The following is a 17,812-nucleotide window of genomic DNA, read 5'->3' as shown; positions in this document are numbered from 1 at the left end:
TTGCTGTTGCTTTTGGAACACTATGATGAGGGAATTCCTGTTTCCTTCCTGCATGAGGGTTTCTGGATCTCTTTAACAGAGCAGCCTTGCTGCTTTCACTACCAGTAGCCAGTGGTTGTTCTGACTTCTGCTCAGCCTAAAGAGGCCATTAAAATTTGCATGAGCTAATGGCAATTAAGATTAGCATAGATTTATTTCAAATGTTATTGTGCAATTATCTTTGACATCTTTAGAGTGAGTGCACTGTTCTTTATTGAACTGCTGGTCTCATATCAAATTCACTGTTTGGAATTTTAAGTGAACACTGAATTCACTATTACATTGTTACTAGAACTGATTTTATAAACAGTACTTAACACATCAGTTTAATAGAGACAGAGTTAGTATCTTTCTGTTACTTTCTTATCTATATGAAAAGGCTCAAAATAGTAAAGAGAAAACCATGCTTAAAATGATGTTTTAAATTTGAGATGACATTGGTAACACAAGTGCTGTTTGCCTACCTGGTCCCTCTTCCATCCCAGAGTTGGAGCTGAGCTTCCTTGATGAGCCACCGTGGTCTGAAGGGTAAAAGGGCACACCTTATTTCTAAAACGTTATTCCTAGCCCTTAACTCAGTCTAAGCACTTACTGTGTGCCAAGAGAACAACCTCTGCCTCTGTTACATCGCATTCAGTTGTGCTGTCCAGGAGCCCACAGGAAGGCTGTGGGATGTCTGGTTTCTTCCAAGCTTTGGATGTGTATGGAAGCAGGCAGAGGGGCAGCCTGGTTCTAAGGGAACTGCTGGCACTACAGGCACTGCTCTGACTATCAGAGCATGAATTTTTGGCACCTGTTTTCTCTTACTGGCTTGCAGTTAATGGAAATAGTCCATGCGCTCTTCAAATCCCACAAAGGAGGTCCTGCTGTCTTTTACTGAGTATGAAGGTTGAGGTAACTAGGCTGGCCTGTGAAGTGGGAGCAACAGGGTGTCACTAGAGACGGAAATGTGGAGTCCTCTCCAAACCATTTCTTTTCAATAAGAATATTGCAAGTTTGTTGAGTATTTGGTTGTTTCTGAAACGTGTCACTTGGCTTGTTAGTAGTGAACTTCCTGGATTAGCTTTGAGAACAATATTTGCTCTTTTCATGAACAGTCTTTACTCAGGTCTTTAAAACTGTTGACAAGATAAACATGAATATGCTCATCTTTTATCTCAGCAGTGTCTTGCAACAGAAGGATATGGCTAATGTAGAATCATAGGATATAAAATTCAGTAATATGCATTTCAAGTCAGTGCATTTGGGGACAGATGCTACTATGAAGTAGAACTACTTGCAGAAAAGGACCTTAATTAACTAATTAATTCAAGTTGAAAATGTTTTAAATTATATGACTATGCAAGTAACAGATACTCAGAAGAAAGTACCATTTTCCAAGGTCTTGCTGAGAGGCTTTCTGAGTGCTGTGGAAATCTGCTCAGCTATGCTGTGGAGTGACCAGCAAATGAACATCTGACTTTGCAGAAGACTTGAAGAATTGATTTGTTTGTTCTAGCCTACCTGGGCACTGGGACAGGCTCTGATTGCTTTCTGCAACACATTAGGAAATCAGCTTGGGAAGAAAAGCCATTAGAGTTGGAGGATAGTGCTGGCACAAGAACAAATGAGTTTAAGCTGACAGGAAATGTTTCTAATGATTTAGAGACATCAGGCTAGAAAACAGCATCCCAACCAGACAGTTGGGGTTGCAAAGCTGAGTTATTTTCAGAGTAGAGGTTGCTACATTTGTTTATAAAACTGATTGATTGTATTGTGTTCACTGTGACTGCTAGGTACCGAGAAAGTCATCTAAAAAGCCCTGTCCCAACGAAGAAACCAGTATTTGAGTAAGCGGAACAGCTACATCATCTAGGAGTTATCTAAAAATTAAAGACAGATCTGGGAAACTGGATCATCATGCAGTAGCAAGAACTAAGGCAGAGATGTCAAATCACTGTATTTGTGCAGCACTATATGGAAGAATCCCAGGTCTGATTCTGTCTCTTTATCTTTAGGCTATGTTTGACTCTTTTTTTCTCTCTGACTTGGACAGCATTAAGGATAATACTGTAGGTTTATGAGTTAAGTTCACCTTGTCACCAAGAGAAATGTGCTCCTAGAGTACAAGAGGACATGGAGAAGGTTGTATGTTTTCAAAGCACAAAAAGATACCTTTCATGTTAAAGGAGGGAAGGTTCTAGAGTAATGCAGCTTTTCCTTTTTTCTTTGAATATGAATTCTGAATTCAGTCTATGATCAAAATGTCAAAAATACTTTTCTGTCCTTTTTGTTTGTTTGTAGCTGGGGAATGGCGGTCAACGTGTACTCTACCTCTATAACCCAGGAGACTATGAGCAGACATGACATCATCGCATGGGTTAATGATATATTAGCTTTAAACTACACAAAAGTCGAGCAGCTCTGTTCAGGTAAGAAAATATTGCATGTTCTACAAATGTTTATTTAAAATCCACTTTAAAAGCCTGATTTGTTGAAAATAGATCACTTTCAGTTTTGACATGAAGCAGTTACCCCGCAAAAAGAAACTAATGTTGTACAAAGGAAACATTTTTATGTTCATCTTAATCATAGAAAGATAAGACACCTTGAGAAAGCCTAGCGTACAGAGGTGAACAGGAGGAATGTAGCAGGAGATGCATAGAAATAATAGAAAGGTTGACTGAGTAGAAGAATATAGTGGTAAGATTTTTTATGTGTACTTTGAGGCTACGAGGGTGGTAACTTTACAAATGGAGAGTGGTACCATAGCTAAAAAGCAACCAATAGCCCTCTGAAAACCCAAGTGAACAAAATTCTCTAGCAGCTGTTCCTTCCAGGTAAGGGTCCTAAAACTCTACTGGCGTATGAACTCTACAGGAGAATATCACGTGTGACCATGGGGAAAAATATACATTTGAGGAGATCAGCATTTAGGCTGCTCTAAGTTGCTATAGAAGTTTGCCAAGGAAATCTGCCTGTTTCACTTTAAATGTAACTGAACCCTTGGAGTAAATAATTTTATTTCTGGGGGGCTTAGTGAACCCTAAAAGAAGAGTAATGGTTTGAATACTTTGGCCAGTCTGGTTAATGAGAGCGGGAACTGCAAGTTATGTGTTAAATAACAAGATCTGTAACCAGATGATGACTAGAGATGATACAGGGAAAGGCTAGCATTTTACTGAGATTACAGCTGCCCTGGGGAGTGATTCTTTCTGATTTCCTGCTGTGATTTTTAAATTTGAAGATGTTTGTGTTGGAGGAGATCTAGTTAGATTGCTACTTCCATACAAATGACATGCTGGGAATATCTTGCGTATGAAGACAATGCTCTAAGTACATAGAACTGAAACCACATTACCACATTTCAGCTGCTTAGTGGTCCAGTTGAAATGGGGTCTTACACTGAAATATGTGATTTTACCTAATATTCTGGGTATGTTTTCTGTGCATAGATGTTCCCTGAAAAGTGCAGAAAATTATTTGAGGCCATCAGACTCATAACATATTATTTAATTACTTCTTTTTACAAATCTCACCTGCATAATCAATCTTGCATGCTTGAGAAATTGCACAACTCTGAATCAAGGTTGAAGAAGAGCAGGTTAAAGTACCTGCAAGTAACTGATAGCAGCTGAGTAACTAAAGACACACAACATGGAAAATGAAATGACCTTTCTGACAGTTATTAAGCTTGGAACTGAAATACTGTATTTAGCTGCCGTTATATTTACAAGTCTGGAAGTTAGTCAGTGTGTTTTCTTTTGGTAAATTATGCATAGAGGAAATATACACGGGGGGATGTGCAGGCATGCTTGTGTTTATATAGGGGTGTATGTGTGTATATATATACACACTTACAAGGAGATGGAAGGATGTGTGAAAAGGGGTGTTTTCATCATAAAATACATGTTTGCCATTGTTTGGAACAGGAAACATACTAGCTGTGTTATTGACTGGTTCCTGCATAGCTATTTATGTGCTCTTAAATTGTTGAAAGGAAGCTTTTGAAGTGAATTCTCCACCAAGTTAAATGTGTGTGGGCTTTAAATAAATAAATAAAACTTACCCAAAACAGGGAGAAGGTGATCTAAAAGAATATGATTACTGAGGATACAAGTTGAAGATATTTAAGCAGAGGCAAATTGAGAGATTGTAGCTGGGTAGGACAGGCAGGGGAGAAGCATGGAAACCGTCACAAAAGAACCGTCCCATTTCATTATGCAGCTTCTTATACAATTGTTTCTGTGACCTCAACTGAGGATATTAGGACACACCACAAGGGAAAGACTGAAAAAAGGTTGTTTCATTTAAAGCTCTTACTCCATCCTGTGTAAAATTATTTTTTTTCTTCCTTTAGAACTTCCTGTATTAATTGCTATTGTTACTTGCTTTTATGTTCATATCTTAATGGGTCAAACCTGTAAACTTGAATTTCTCCATTTGGTTTGACAGTCCAGCTTGATACTTATTTATGTTTGTTTCAGTGCCAAAATGGGATTTAATATTTCATTATGTCAAGAAGCATTCTTCCTTGCTAGCACAATCCTTCCTGTTCCACAGAACTTCAGCTTTTCTGATTTCTGCTAAAGTCTGCTAGATCATGGCAGGCTCTGGCACACAGAAGTCCTACTGACAAGTTCCTTTCCCTCTGAGACTGCACATTTCACCTCTCACATGCTGTTGCAGGACTTTGCAGGGAGTGAAGGGAATCGGAGGAGACGTTTTGGGGATCTTTATTTAATATGGTTTACTATGTTAACTGCACATAGTTTATTCCATGCACAGAGAGGTACCATCCTGCAAACTACACTGGAAGAACACTAAATGTACTAAGTGAAATGGTAACAAAGCCACCAGCCAGCTTGTGGGCAGACACCACAGGCACAGCATGGCCACAGCCTGGGAGCAGCTGACCTCCTTCATTCCTTCTGGTACTCTTCTGGCTGATGTTTCTTAAAGCATTGGCAGCCTTCTTCCAGCCTAGCATTAGCTTCCATAAAATATGAGCATTTCTCAAGTACTTCAAAGGGAAGGAATATGTGGGAACCTCTGTAACACCATGAAGCATGTCACAGCACTAACAGTGCACTTCAGAGCCACTGTCACTGAAATTTTATTACCCCCTGTAAAATTGCGTGGGCCTTTTCTTCTTTCTAAGAAAAAAGGCATTAAGATTTGTCATGCTGTTAGACGAGTGTTCAGGTTTTGTTCATTTTTATTAATAAGGAGCAATCAGAAGTTCAGAAAAAGCTGTATGCAAGACCACAAAAATCAGGGCAGGGGGGCTGAGGATGCTAAGTCCAGACAAGAAGCTCAGAGGCTTTGCTTTTAGGAGACATGAGGCACCTAGATGTGCCTTACAGTCACTGTGAGACTTTGTGTGTGTCTGTGTTTTGCAGGCAGCCTGGAAGTAATTGTGGACAACTGAGCTAAAACAATAAGGAGTAATATGACATTCTGCCTTTACTAGAGGGCTTTATTCGGATCTGAAAAGTATACCTAAAACTTGACACTACAGATTGTAATAAAGAAAAGACAGTTGGCCCTCTTTTTCTTTTTTTTAACTTTTCTACTTATTGCCGTATGAAGAAGTAGCTTTAATTATATGCGTGCTGTGAAAGAAGCAGCTTGTTCCCTTATTGCCAGTTACAGGAACAGAGCTAAGATGAGAAGCAGCCAAGGAAAAGGCTGGATTAGTCATAAAGTATTTGTATTCTTCATGAGTCTTACATGTGTTTTTGTCCTTGCTAAGTAGGCCGAGCAATGTGTAGTATCCCCTGAGCTTTCTGAATGCCTGCAGTAGTTGTGATGTGCCAAAAAGGCCAGGTTATGGATGGATGCAGCCCCTGAGAGCCTAAATTTAGCGTGCAGCTCCTCTGGTAATTTAGTTTTGGCAACACGAGAGAGAAAATCTCCCCAAACATCTCAAACCAGAAAAATTCCCTATGCTTTAGGTGAGTGACTAGTCAGTTTTGGTCTCCATCGTTGACCTCCCTCAAGATTTTTAGCCAGAATATCAAGTTTATGATCCATGTTTATGATGTAAGGCATAGTGTGCGTTGCTTTTAGAGTGGGCATTAGACTTGTAAGCATTTAATTTGATACAGATGAGTGAAGAATAATAGAAGAAAAACTGAAAGGATTTAATGCATTAGAGCCTTATGTGCAACACCCATGCGCACAGAGAATAAGAGCTTTAAATGAATTATGACACTAGTTGTTTCATGGGATTCATGCTATTTTTGTAATACATACACAGTGGCTTCTTAAAAACAATTCTAGCTAAATAGCTTATAAGTGAATTTTCTTTACTAAGGCTATTTTTCATCTGTGGGGAATACCAAGTGAACTTGTAATATGCTTTTTCAGGATTGTTTGACTGCTGCATGAGTGTATATTCAAAATAAGAGTCAGGCAAAGGAGACTGTAGAGGGCTTGCAAATAGAAAATGCCAAGTACACAAGCTATATAAATTACTAGCAGAGTAGCCAGAAATTGTAAATGTATACAGAAAAGAAAACACAACCCAAAGTATAATTTCTGTCTTAGCTATACTCATGTAAGCCTAGATTGTTATGCGAGGGAAAAGGATTAAATGTTTTCTATTCTCCCTTACTTTTAGTAAGTGACTATCTCATAAAAAGTGTATGCAGTTCAGCAGTTTGAAATGTTAGATTGTGATGCTATCTCTGCAGATAACCTGGTTACTGCAACTGGGTATTTTTTGCATAGCAACTGCTGTAGTTGGTACCATACCTCCATTTTCACCCTTCCTATGAGAGTACGTGGTTGCTGTAGGGATTATTTTCTGGTTCACCACCTCTCATCCTGAAGAACTGAAGGCTATGTGCTGCTACAGCAGGTGCTGGTGTGTGAGGCTTTGTGCTGTTGGGATGGCTTGAGATTTGAGGGAGAACTTCATCACACTGATGCTGGCCAGCAGCTTGCTGCATGGAGAGCCACTCTCTTCTGAGGGCCGCTGGGTGAGGTGTTCTGCATGTCAGTTGTGAGTGCCTGTGTATGCAAATTCCATTACATACATGCATAGGATTCACTTCATTTTCATGTTTTGGTGTTTGTATTTTGCTCAGTGTCTGCATTAACTCATAAACTTCCTACACGTGTACTACTAAAATCTGCATTATAGCACCCAGTTGGAGCATTCAGCATGGTTTCTGCGCAGCTGGTGTTCTAGCGCTAGCTGGGCTGAAGTGTACTTCAGTGTTGGTTTTCTTCTTTTTTTCTTTTCTTTTTCTTTTTAAAATTCACAACCTGGCAAAGCCTCAGTCTCTAGAGCAGCTTGGAAATGTTAGATGTTAAAACATTGCATTAAAACACTATGAAACCAAGCCATGTTTCAGGGAACTGGCGTGTTGTTCTGGGGTCCTGCTACAGAGGATGCTCAGCGTAAATAACTCTTTAATGTCTTCCAGATGAAGTTTAGGTTTAGAGGGATATAATGCACGTTGATGGTCAGATCATGATTGATTGAGAACCTTTCTGGGGAAGTTCTCAAAGCAGTATCCTAAGACTTTTAACCTATATATGTGTATATGTATATATATGTATATACATATATATATATAGGTTATATAGTTATATAATATGTATGTATGAGTGTATTTCATGTCATTCATTAGAAGTTCAGGAGGAATCAAATTTAAACAAGGCTTCTACTTTTTTGTGTGTTTACTCATAATGCTGTCACTTGCCATTGCTTGCTTAGTCTCCCTCCCTTTTAAAGAGCTCAGTAGATTTTCCTGGTTTTTTTCCTTTTCTTTTTCTTTTTCTTTTTCTTTTTCTTTTTCTTTTTCTTTTTCTTTTTCTTTTTCTTTTTCTTTTTCTTTTTCTTTTTCTTTTTCTTTTTCTTTTTCTTTTTCTTTTTCTTTTTCTTTTTCTTTTTCTTTTTCTTTTTCTTTTTCTTTTTCTTTTTCTTTTTCTTTTTCTTTTTCTTTTTCTTTTTCTTTTTCTTTTTCTTTTTTTTTTGGGGGGGAGGAGGAGTGGGTCAAGTTGTGTCCCACACTTACTTTAAGTTAAATGAGAACCGTGTTTTTTGAAATAGTTTTGGTCTGCCTGTTTAAAAATGAACGAGTTCCAAACTAAGCTGCTACTAAGCATTAAAAGCTCTGCTATGTACAATGTTTGAGAAGTTTGATGCTTTATATACTTAAGGAAATACAGTCTACAACCAGGGAAACCTCCCTCCAAAATCAAGCATTTACAAAGATCAGTGGATATTCTGAGGTGCCTCGTGCAAATGCTTCACCTGTGAGGATTTTCCCAAGCACTTTCAATTCAGAAGCAGTTCAGTGCCTCTGGATGTTGCTTTCTGCAGTGTCTGCACGCAGGTCCTCGCTCTGCCCTTTCTGCCCCAGCTCTGTTCCCAGAGCTCTTTGCAGGAGAGCAGAGCTGTGCTGTCATCTGGATCGCTTGTATTTATTTAAGTGCCCTCCCCAGGCTGTTAGTGGAAAGGACAAAGCTCACACCAGCATTGCTTCACTGATGCACATCTGGCTTCCCTACCACTAAGCAGGCAGTAAATAGCAATGGGCTCGGACATTCTCCAGGAAATGGGCTGAAACCTCTTTAAATCTGTGTGTTTTTTAACCGGAGCAGCAGAACTCATTCCCCTGTGTCCTCAGTCATATGGGTGCTGCTAGAAATACAAATAGGGTGCTTAAACACGGCTCTGTGGTTAACACAGCATTGTGGCCACTGAGTGGATACTGAGCAGCAGAATGGAAGCACACATATAAGATGTAGGCATCATGGTGTGGGTTCACGTTTTACATCAAAGCCTGCTGTGTGCCTACCTTAGTGCCACTTCCAAGGACACAGTTTTTAGGTAGCTGGAGGTAAAAAGTGAGCCAAAAGTGCGACCATACTGCAAACACCAATTGTTGGCCTTTGTATTTATTTCCCCATTTCACATCAGAACTGCGATGTCTCGCATGATCCTTCTGAGTTACCTCCTTTTTTTGGTTGCTTTCTCAGCAACAGAAGCGCTGGGTGTGTGCACTTTCCCATCAGTGCTAGCAACCGCCGCTCCAGTGAGCTGAAGCACTGATGACTAACACGCATGGGAATCATGCCGCATTTTCCAAGTACGTGGTGAGGTTGTTGCAGCTTTGGAGAGAACGAGTAATTTGAAGACATTTCTATCTACTGCGACAGGATACATTTGTACAGAATCTTAAAGAAAAAGAAATTGTGTGAGGTTTTTTTGTTTGTTTTTGTGTTTTGGTTTTTTTTTTCCAAAAATCAAACCGAGGCCTGACTGAGGCTTGAGTCGTGTGCTGGCTTTAGATCCAATTCTTTATTAAACATTTCCAGGTTTGCGACTTAGTTTTTTTTTTTGTGCCGTGGTTCTGACAGCAGAACTCAACCAAAGCCTACCCTCACGCAGACAGGCCTTGCCTTTTCACAGCTCCTCTGTGTTCCTACACCATCCACTGTAGCTTTACATGGCTTTGTGTGACCTCACCTCCAACGTGTTGCAGTGATGGAGGGCCAGGGAAGTACCTTGGATAGGAAGGATTAATTCAGCTCTGCCTTGAGGGGACAAATAATTACTTGGGCATGGTTCTGAACACTGCCCCAGCTGTGCTTCCCTTCCACTGCCCTCAGCCTGGCCAGCAGCCTGCCCTACAGCCCAGTGCCATGCACTGTGCCTGCTATGCACAACCACAGCCAGCGATGCTGCCCAGCTCACCAATCTAGGCTACAGCCAAATCCATCCCATAGAGGAGGGTGTAGTAAATGAGTCACAAGGTTCCCTTTGGACAGCAGCAGCCTGCCAGCCAGATTCAACACTGCTGAGATTCTCCACTCTGTTATTTTCCTATAAATGTTAAGAAGGAGTCAGTGAGGACAGTTGTGCTCATAGCTGTGTGTGCCAGCAGGGTGCTGCAACCCCCCAGGTCACTGTTGTGTCCTACACTGTGAAGCAAGCGTGGAGTTTTCTGCTCACTGGTTGTGTTTGCAAGCTGCTTTTGGCATCTGGCCTGCAAATATCTCTTGTAATTGGTGGCTGCGTCAGTGTTATAGATGGAAAAGTGAAAGGGGTTTTGCGCCTGGATTCAGAATTGCTTGTTGGCTAATAGAGAGTAGGAGGGTTTAACATCAGCATGTCCCTCATGTTCAGTAATCCCTCTTCCCCAGTGCTACCAGCTGTGGTTTTTATCCATATTTTGAAGAGATTTTGCATTATTTCTGTGTGTGTTTTTGCAGATTTTTAAATACGTACAAGTTTTTTGGTCATAGAGACAGATTTGCTCTGAGTGCAACTCTATACAGGTAATAATTTGTTAGGCTTGTTGGGGGAAGTTGGGCTGTATTGTTATTGTTATTTTGTTCATTCTGGGGGGAAGGGGTGCTTCTTTTTTATCAGAAAACATAAGGGAGCTTTTAAATCTTAAATAAAATACAGTGACATAAAACCCATTTTGTCTATGTAAATTATACAAGAAGTATCCATCAGAAGCCATGCTGTCATCATTTCTACTGCTGTTTTTCTTGTGTTAAAATCCTCCTTTCCTGGGCAGCTGCACTGAAACATCGGTTGTATGGTAAACAGAATAATCTTGAAGGGCTGTGCAGTATGCAGGGCACTGCATGTCTGCGTGCTGGGGCTGAGAAGCAAAGGCACAGTGCTCTTGCATTACTTCCGTCGGGCTGCTTCTCCTGCTGCCTCCATGAAACCTCAACAGTTGGCAGTGTTGAAAGCAGCATCCTGGTTCTGCCATGTTAGTATCCTAATGCACTGTGACAGCCACAGGCTTTTGGAGCAAAATTTTAAATAAGTAATGCTTATTTTGTATTAAATATATATGTAATCTTGATGTACAAAATCTAGTAGCCCCAGTTAAATGTGATAATACTTGTAACTTTCTTTTCTGCTATGTGGGAGGCAGAAGAAGTTTCTTTTCGTAGTTTGCAGTACTTAGCTAAGAATGTATTTGCACATTGCCTCTGCATTTCAGGAAGAAGCATTTTAACAAGCTGTTTTTGCCACTATAATAAAATCCTCCTGTTGGGGAAGTAGTCTGACAGCAGGCTTGGTTATTGTGTCAGAGACTGGGTTTGTACCATCACGTGGATGCATGCCAGCGTTCTCTGCCCTTGGGCACTGAACAGACCCAGGACCACCTCCTGGCTGACAAAATACAGAAACAACTGCTTGCACAAGGAGAAGAAACATGAGGAAATGCCTTAAGTAGAGTCTCTAGTCTAGTCAGACTCCATCTAAAGGCATGCAAGAGGAATTTGCATCACCAGCAGAAGGAGGAAATCTCAGGTGAACATTTTAGGTTTCCAGTTTTCTAAAAGGATGTAGATGAAAGGTTGCACAGTGCATTTTCAGGGCCTCCAGGCCATTACTTAGATATCAGAGTAAACCTTATAATTGGGATGCGGGTGGGATGAAAGGGCAGAGTTGGGAACAAATTCAATTTATGGCATGAAATGATTGTGTAATAATTCTTTTGCATGAAATTAAATAGTAATAAGTATAGTTGAGCCTTGGATCTGTGTATCTATGCTTTTAATTGTGATGTAACTTTTCTGTTGCTGCATACGTGCCAGTTCTCCTGCTAAGGATGGGTTTTGAATTACTAATTCTGTTTGTAAAGCTTCCTATAAGAAGATGCAAATGTGTCATCTCATGTTTGTAGCTTGCCAGAAGGCTCCTTTTCCTTTAGGGAATATCTTACTTTGATTCTTAATCATATCAAAACCACTACAAACAGCTAAGTACAAGGTGTCCTTGGAAAATCAGATTTTTTTTTAAGTGTTCCCCTCACAAAGTTAGTCAACATGAAGCGTATTTTTAAAAATTGAAGTTGTTTTCAGCGCTGGAGCTTGATCTTGTTAAGTCACAGTCAAATTTTGTATCAGTATTTTAGGTGTTTTTAGACTCCTCTCTGAATCTCTCTTCCTCACTGGAGGAGTTTCAAGCTCTGTCACCCTTTACATATGGAGCTTGAATGGTCACAGAGAATGAGAACTATCTCATGTGTAAAGTTGGTCCTGTCAAAACACATTCATACCCACAGAGAAACACATCATAAAGCTTCAGTTATTGTTGCCCCTCCTGCAAAACTAGACAAACCAGGTGTCTGATTTGTTAATTTGGTTTTTGTATGAGCATGGTGATCAAGTAGTTTTCGCAGATACTGACCTGAACTGTTATGTGAGATTTGGACACTGAAGTTTATCAGAACTGATTTGCACTAAGTCTTCAGAAATCCTTTTCATTGAAGTCAAATTTAACTTATGACTATTCGGGTGCTGATTTACCTTGCCTGTGTGCTCCAGTGGAGGTGTTAAGCCTGTGCCCTCTTGCTTCAGATATGACCCATAGGGAGTCTTCAAGTATCAAGCACTTTGTTGACAAGCAAACTCTTTTCTGAAGAGGAACTTAAATTGCTGTTCCTCTGATTCCCTCAAACATCTTCATCCTTAATTTCAAGACACTTAATTGCGTCAGCAGTAGACAGTTTGCAAATGACAGTGACATGATAATGTAGAGGGAAGATCTCTCGTATGAGAAAAGACTATCTCCATTAGCTGTACTTAGTACACTATTTAGATGTTTGTCCTTATATTTTCCTCTCTGTGCTGAACTAATTACACTCACTTAACCCTGCTTACTAATAGTTCACGTAGTCCTCAAAGTTGAACTTGGAATTCTTCCTTTGAGTGAGCTGCCAAGCTGGGAGCTTGGCTCCTGAAATCTATGGGCAGTGAGTGCTCTACACTAACGTCTGCATATTTAAACACTTTTCACAGGTTATAAAGGTCATTAACGATGTTTAGTTTAAAGGGGATAAAAAAGACTAGTATATTTTAACAGGCAGGAGCTTTGCAATTTTATTTTTAAATCATGATTTGGGGTAGTCCTGAAACATTGCTTCGGAATTCATCAGTCTGCAGGATATCTTCCAGCTTCAATTGCCAGAATAAATAAGATCTTGTTTTGGTTGAATTTTGGGTACTGTGAAGACTGAAGGAGCTTATTAGGAGATTTCCACCTTGGCCGTAATCATCACACTGTAATGGACAGTCCTAACGTGTACAGGGACTCCAGGAACATCAGTTTTAAGCTGAAGAAAGATGCACTTTGTGTTACACATGGTGATTCTTCAGCTGTTGCACAACAGTGCTCAGTGCATCCAGACAATGGCAAAACTACACAAGAACGTCCAGTGTACAATGAACAATGTGACAAATACATCTGTGATGTATAGTATTAGACTAAATTATAGCAGGGACTTATTCATCGCTGTTGCTTTCTGCTCATGCTTTCTGCTAATGACATTAAATGCCATTTGGTCTTAGCTGGGTGAATCTGGATTAACGTCAATGGATTCTCTTGTTATAGGAGCAGCTTACTGCCAGTTCATGGACATGTTGTTCCCCGGCTGTATTAGCTTGAAGAAAGTAAAGTTCCAAGCAAAGCTGGAACATGAATACATTCACAACTTCAAGCTTCTGCAAGCATCGTTTAAAAGAATGAATGTGGATAAGGTAGGCATTCTGTATTTGTATTTCAATCATTGAAGGCTTCACAAGCTGTGTAAACTGGATAAAGTCAATCAATAGAAGAAACTTCAGAACACTTAAAGTTCACTTTTTTGAATTTTAGCTGGGAACTAGAATTATAAGTTGTGTATGAAGATGTTCTTCTTGACCTTTCATCGTCTGAAAACAGTGTTTGGGCACATGGGAAGAAATGTGGCATGTTCCATTTAGGTACAAAGTGAAAATTGAGTCCATGTGTCTGCTGAGGAGTTGTACAGTTTAACTCATTATTTCTTAATACCAGAGACTCTTTTGATAAAATATGATCTCATAAAGTTTAAGAATGGAGGTCTTTCTTAGGAAATGACTTGTAATTCAACCACAAGATACTGATTTCGTGCTTGCATTTGGGAGTTTAATAGACTTACAGATACAAATTACTGCATTGATAAAACTGAATAATGGAAGTTATGTTCTTCGCTTGCAGTTTTATACAGATGCAGTACCTGTTTATCATTTGAGGAATCTCCACTGACTTTAGTGTTGCCTTATCCAGAAATTTAAACAGCCTTATTAGAAAGTCCCAAAATAATTTCATAAAGAATTGGAAACCTTTATTATTTCCTGAAAAGTTATGCTTATCTTTACAGTATGATTTGATAATGAAGCATTGGAAAACCCAATGAAGATGAACAGTGTCCATTTTTCCATAGGAAGAAAACTTGTTCTACTCAAATGAAACAACAAAAAAAGGGATATGCAAAATTCTATGTGAATCGATACAGGAGTATCATAGACTTACAAAATACTGGATGTTTGGCTTAACCTTGAAGAAAAAAATGAAAATTACAATGTTTTTTAGGTACTTTGTTTCCAGTCGATAACGAATGCATTCAGGAGGTATTAATGTTCATTGAACCTAGCTCTTTAGTTAGCTGACTGAATTAAGCAAGGCAGGGCATTCCTCCTTCTGCAGTGTTCCCTTTGCTGTTACTGCCTGCCCACAGCTTCCTGGAAGCTTGTGCTACCTGCAAAACATTACAGTGCCATCTTGTTACACTGCTTTTCTACCACCAGTCACCTTTTGGAGGCTTCATTAATGTGAAAAATTTGTAGGATATTGATAGCAATGTCCCCACAGCCTTACTAGATGTTTCAACTTTTTCAGATCAATGAACTATTTTATGTACAGCTATATACAGAATGGAAAAAAGTTACAAGGTTAAAACTTCAAGGCTAGTTCATAGTGAACATGTACTACCAAAATATAGGGTAGTTTGAGTTTCAGCATATCTTGGAAAAGCTGATTCAGACAGTAGAGCAGAGAACAAGAAACTTCATTTGGATCTTTTGAAGAGTTCATAGTTACTGTGCTCACCTGCACCATGTAAATTTGAAAACCAGAAATCCCCACTTAGCTGAATATAATACTACTCCCAGAGCAGCTTCGTTAACCACAGCTGTCACTGCAATAGGAAAGGAGTAGCTCTGTGGAATGGTAGTTATGAAGGCTTGCATATAGCCACCTCAAAGGCTGGCCCTTCATTTTAGTTATTATTAAGACCACTTGTAATTACAGCATAGTTTGCTTTTAGGAAAACAACAGTGGCAGAGGAATATATGCTGAAAGATATAGATAGGTAGGTAGATAGATAGATAGATAGATAGATAGATAGCCAGCCTGTTCTAGTGGTTGGCGACCCTGCACATAGCAGGGGGGTTGAAACTAGATGATCATTGTGGTCCTTTTCAACTTGGGCCATTCTATGATTCTATGATATATCTATACATATTTATTTATTTATTATTTTTTAATATTAAAACATTGCTGGGCTGTTATTGGAAACTGTTCTACCTTTCAGGTAATTCCAGTGGAAAAACTGGTCAAAGGACGCTTTCAAGACAACTTAGATTTCATTCAGTGGTTTAAGAAGTTCTTTGATGCTAACTATGATGGGAAGGAGTATGATCCTGTGGAAGCTCGACAAGGCCAAGATGCTCTTCCCCCACCAGATCCTGGTGAACAAATCTTTAATCTGCCCAAAAAGTCTCACCATGCAAACTCTCCTACTGCAGGTATGTTGTATCTAAAATCATTCTGTTTTTGTCCCTGAAGATGATCACAAACTGTGACCAATTTTACCTAAATACTAGTTTGAAATTACCACCTCGTGTGCATGAGCTGTTCTTTCTGTGTTGTTATAGGCTTAGCATCTGTCATGTCAGAAGTTAACTTCTTATGGTGTGCTCAGCCCTGTCAGCTCTGGGATGTCCCCCACTGAACCCTTGGTATAAGTGTTGTGAGCTCTAGTGATGTCTTATGGTGGAGAAAAAGACATTTAGTTTTGTCATCACTGGTTGTAGTGTTTCCATGTAGTGTTGTGCAGCTTGCAGCTCGGTCTTCTAAGTGAGCAGCATAGCAGCTATTGCTCTTTCTTGAAATTACATCCATCTTCTGACTTTTTGCTTTGTGTTTTTGCAACAGGTTAAACCTGGTACTTGGTGTTTATCTAATATGAGCACTTCTGGTCACTCAGCAATGCCATTTTTCTTGGTAAATGTGAGTTAAGTGAACAGAAGAGCAGATATGGCAGATATATAGAGATTTTTTTTATATTTTTAAGTAACCACTAAGCAAGTGGTGCTGGAGTTGGTTGCCTATAGATGTGTAGGTTTGTGCATACAGTGCATGCGTGCACTCCTGATTCCTTTACTGGTGTGTCCTGAGATTGTCCTATTTATGCTAAACCAGTCCTCAAATAATGATTAATTTTCAGTTGACGTAATTCTGTGACCTGTCTTCTCATTGACTCAGTTGCTGGCAAAAGGGAAGGGGCAGGTATCAGGCAACCTCAGATTTAGACTGGCTTAGACTCTGGAATCGTACCCAGATTTCAGCAATCTGCTCTGACCATTTCTGACGTCAGTGGTGGGCATACTTGGCCAGCTGCCTTCATCTCCTTAGCGCTCCAAGGAAGCTGAGCACCTAATAGCTGGGCAGTGCTGCTCTGGGATTCTGAAGTGTTTGTGGTTTTGTTATCACTGTTGTTGTTTTTTTCACATCTTTGTTTTTACATCATCTAAGCTTTTGTATTCTAGGGCTTAGTATGTTATAATTTCCTGTGTGGTACCCTGCAAAGGTGTGACATCAGATGGCATCATTTAAATGGCCATCTATAACTTATGCCAATTATATATTATTCTGCAGCCACGAGTCTTCAGTGAAATGGTTGAGGTTTGGGGCACAGCTAAACTTCACAGTTCAGCTTGATTTTGTTATGGGAGTAGTAAACATTGTGGGTTGTTTGGTATAATAACCTCTTACACTGACTCAGCAAGCATTTGCCAACATCAGTAGCAGACTGCCACAACATCTTGCCTTTTTTTGTTGTTACTTTTAGTAAGTGATACTCACTTTATTTTAACACTGAAGCTCTGAAATTGTAATGGAATTCAAATCGCTAACAAAACAAAGAGATGCAATAGTGGAACAAAGGAGCCAGCAGATCTTTTAGTGTCATATAGAAGTTTTTAAACAGTGTACAGTAGGCAGGTATGTATCTGTTGTTGTATCAGGAGCAAGTAGACTTCTGGGCACTTACACTGTATTTTTGTTTTGGTCACTGACCTTTAAATAGGCCTATTCCAAATTGATTGATTATATGACCCAAACCGATCAAATATTTTAAGGGAATAATGTATTTAGCTGCTAGCAATTCCATATGTGTTCAGATGATTCGTGTTCCACACAACAGCTATTCCAGTGCCCTTTGCCAGATCTTTGTTTTTGAGTGATTTAGGAGGTGTTAATCTCTTTAATGATTCATAATAGAGTTCTAACACTGTGTTTTCAGAGGTAGACAAGGATAATGTTATTCAGTTACCAAAAACGTGGTCAAATCCCTAAGGACTGCTTGGAAAGCTTACCCTAAAAGGTAGCTGCAGTGAGTTAGGATTATTTTTGGTGTTTTAATCTGACTCTTATGCTCTACAGACCCACCGTATCTGATAGCTGCTTTCTATACCACAAAGTGGCATATAACTATATCTCTTCAGATGCCAAGTGCGGTGTTTATTTCATTATATGAAATAATATTAACACCAGGCAGAATCTGAGAAGCACAAAAACACACTGATTTCTATGTTTGTTGGTGAGCACGCCAACAACCCCTTCCATACCCCTTCGGAATGTACTCCAACTGGTGAGTCAGGCAGGTCAAGGAGAATGTAGCTCAACAGAGCAGTGTAAACAGTTCTTCCATCTAATCCC

General features: G+C 39.6%; 1 protein-coding gene across 2 annotated transcripts in view; it reads left to right on the top strand.

The window, feature by feature from the left end:
• MAPRE2 (microtubule associated protein RP/EB family member 2) overlaps window positions 1–17,812 on the top strand; it is a 94,266-nt gene that overhangs the window by 49,840 nt on the left and 26,614 nt on the right. For both annotated transcript variants that reach the window (XM_072328117.1, XM_072328116.1), the window contains 3 exons: window positions 2,323–2,450; window positions 13,403–13,548; window positions 15,405–15,618. In XM_072328117.1, coding sequence (XP_072184218.1) covers window positions 2,330–2,450; window positions 13,403–13,548; window positions 15,405–15,618 — 481 coding nt within the window. In that variant the 5' untranslated portion in view covers window positions 2,323–2,329. The remainder of the gene's footprint in view (window positions 1–2,322; window positions 2,451–13,402; window positions 13,549–15,404; window positions 15,619–17,812) is intronic.

The sequence above is a fragment of the Excalfactoria chinensis genome, chromosome 2 (genome assembly GCF_039878825.1).
Source record: "Excalfactoria chinensis isolate bCotChi1 chromosome 2, bCotChi1.hap2, whole genome shotgun sequence".
Classification (NCBI taxonomy): domain Eukaryota; kingdom Metazoa; phylum Chordata; class Aves; order Galliformes; family Phasianidae; genus Excalfactoria; species Excalfactoria chinensis.
Note: the sequence above shows the minus strand (reverse complement) of the source record. Positions and strands in the feature narration are given on the sequence as shown.